Source organism: Calidris pugnax, unplaced genomic scaffold, assembly GCF_001431845.1.
Source record: "Calidris pugnax isolate Ruff unplaced genomic scaffold, ASM143184v1 scaffold1201, whole genome shotgun sequence".
Taxonomy (NCBI): Eukaryota; Metazoa; Chordata; class Aves; order Charadriiformes; family Scolopacidae; genus Calidris; species Calidris pugnax.
Window position 1 is genome coordinate 28,441 of NW_015091813.1, and position 1,716 is coordinate 30,156.

General features: G+C 55.8%; 2 protein-coding genes across 3 annotated transcripts in view; one reads left to right on the forward strand and one right to left on the reverse strand.

The window, feature by feature from the left end:
* The window catches only part of LOC106900092 (tonsoku-like protein), a 14,763-nt gene extending 14,520 nt beyond the window's left edge, over nucleotides 1–243 (forward strand). Inside the window, exon 6 of one of the 2 annotated variants that reach the window (XM_014962079.1) lies at nucleotides 8–243. In XM_014962079.1, the coding sequence (XP_014817565.1) occupies nucleotides 8–146 (139 nt within the window). In that variant the 3' untranslated portion in view covers nucleotides 147–243. Of the gene's footprint in view, nucleotide 1 lies in introns of both variants that reach the window. The other variant, XM_014962078.1, reaches the window with a different exon arrangement.
* On the reverse strand, nucleotides 144–892 carry LOC106900093 (vacuolar protein sorting-associated protein 28 homolog). Its single transcript, XM_014962080.1, has 3 exons — nucleotides 742–892; nucleotides 518–609; nucleotides 144–410 (listed from the first exon to the last, which is right to left on the reverse strand). Exons 1-3 carry the CDS (start codon nucleotides 778–780, stop codon nucleotides 293–295), a joined length of 249 nt encoding a protein of 82 aa, XP_014817566.1. The 5' UTR covers nucleotides 781–892; the 3' UTR covers nucleotides 144–292.
* Between the last annotated feature and the right edge of the window lie 824 nt (nucleotides 893–1,716).

Consider the following 1,716-nt stretch of genomic DNA (forward strand, 5'->3'; position numbering starts at 1 on the left):
GGGGACCGGGGGGGACCCCCTCCTCCCCCCCTTTGTCCCCGGCCCCCCCCCTCACCGTAAGCTCTGGGGGCGGCCTCACCCCCTTTTTAACCCGTTACACCCCCTTTTTACCCAATACACCCCCTATTTATGGAGGAGAAGGGTGATTTTTTGGGCGGGAGACGACGTTTCGGTGTCGCTCCTTTTATTATTCTCTTGGTTTAACAGCACAAAGGGAACTGGGATGGCACTGGGAGGCACTGGGATGGAACTGGGAGGGAACTGGGAAGGAACTGGGAGGGAACTGGGATTTTCAGGAGTGGAGGAAGCGGTTGAAGGCGTTGTAGGCAGATTCCAAATCAAACAACATCTGCCTCACTTGGGAATCGTCCAGCTCGTCCGACGCCGACATCCCGCTCAGGGTCTGCAGCCTGGGAGGGGAAAAGGGGGGGGTTTAGGTTCCCAAACCCCCAAAATTCATCCCAGTACCCCAAAATTCATCCCAGTACCCCCCCCACACCCCCCAGTCATCGCTCACCACTGGTTGACTTTCTGCCTCCCCTCGAAGTCGGGGGGCAGGTGGCTCATGCGGTTCATGGTCTCCATCAGCTCCCGGAGATCGGGTTGGATCTGGGGGAGAGAAGGGATTTTTGGGGGATTTTGGGGGGTTTTGGGGGGACTCACGGCACCGGTGTCGCCAAAATAAGGCTGGGGGGGGAGATGGGGGCGATGGGGAGGATTTGGGGGGTCCCCCAAGCCCACCTCGTCCATGGCGCGGATCTCCAGGCGCAGCTTGTCCATCACCGTGATGAAGAGCTGGGAGAGGAGGAAGGGTTGGGGTGAGCGGGAGCCTTCCCCACCCCAAAACCACCCAAACTCACCCCAAAACCACCAGAACTGCCCCCAAACCACCAGAACTGCCCCAAAACTGCCCCCAAACCACCAGAACTGCTCCAAAACCAATGAAAAATTGTGCCAAAACTGCCCCCACAACCACTAGAACTGCCCCAAAACTGCCCCCAAAACCTACAGAAACTGCCCCCAAAACCTACAGAAACTGACCCAAAACCTACAGAAACTGACCCCAAAAACTACAGAAACTAACCCCAAAAACTACAAGAACTGACCCCAAACCATCAAAATTGCTCCAAAACCCACCAAAACTGCCCTGAAAACTGCCCCCAAACGACCAGAACTGACCCAAAAATGCCCCAAAACCACCCAAACTGCCCCAAACCCACCAGAACTGCCCCAAAATGCCCCTAAAACCAGCAGAACTGACCCCAAACCAGCAGAACTGACCCCAAAACTGCTCCCACAACCACTGAAACTGCCCCAAAACCACCCAAACTGCCCCCAAACTGCCCCTAAAACCACCAGAACTGCCCCCAAACTGCCCCCAAACCACCAGAACTGCCCCCAAAGCCAATAGAACTGCCCCAAAACTGATGAAAAATTGCCCCAAATCTGCCCCCACAACCACCGAAACTGCCCCAAAACCACCCAAACTGCCCCTAAAACCACCAGAACTGACCCCAAACTGCCCCCAAACCACCAGAACTGCCTGAAAACTACCCCAAAACCACCAAAACTGCCCCAAAAACTACCCCAAAACCACTAGAACTGCCCCCCAAACCACTGAAACTGACCCAAAACTGCCCCCTAAACCACCCACTGCCTCCCAAAACCACCAACCCTGCCCCCAGAACTGCCCCAAAACCACCGAAACTGACCCAA

Bases quoted from the DNA above. Each gene is read 5' to 3' on its own strand.
- LOC106900093 (XM_014962080.1), bottom strand. From the start codon at position 780: ATGGACAAGCTGCGCCTGGAGATCCGCGCCATGGACGAG. The intron at 610-741 runs GTGGGCTTGGGG...TCTCTCCCCCAG, and splicing joins AGATCCGCGCCATGGACGAG to ATCCAACCCGATCTCCGGGA. The intron at 411-517 runs GTGAGCGATGAC...TTCCCCTCCCAG, and splicing joins AGGCAGAAAGTCAACCAGTG to GCTGCAGACCCTGAGCGGGA.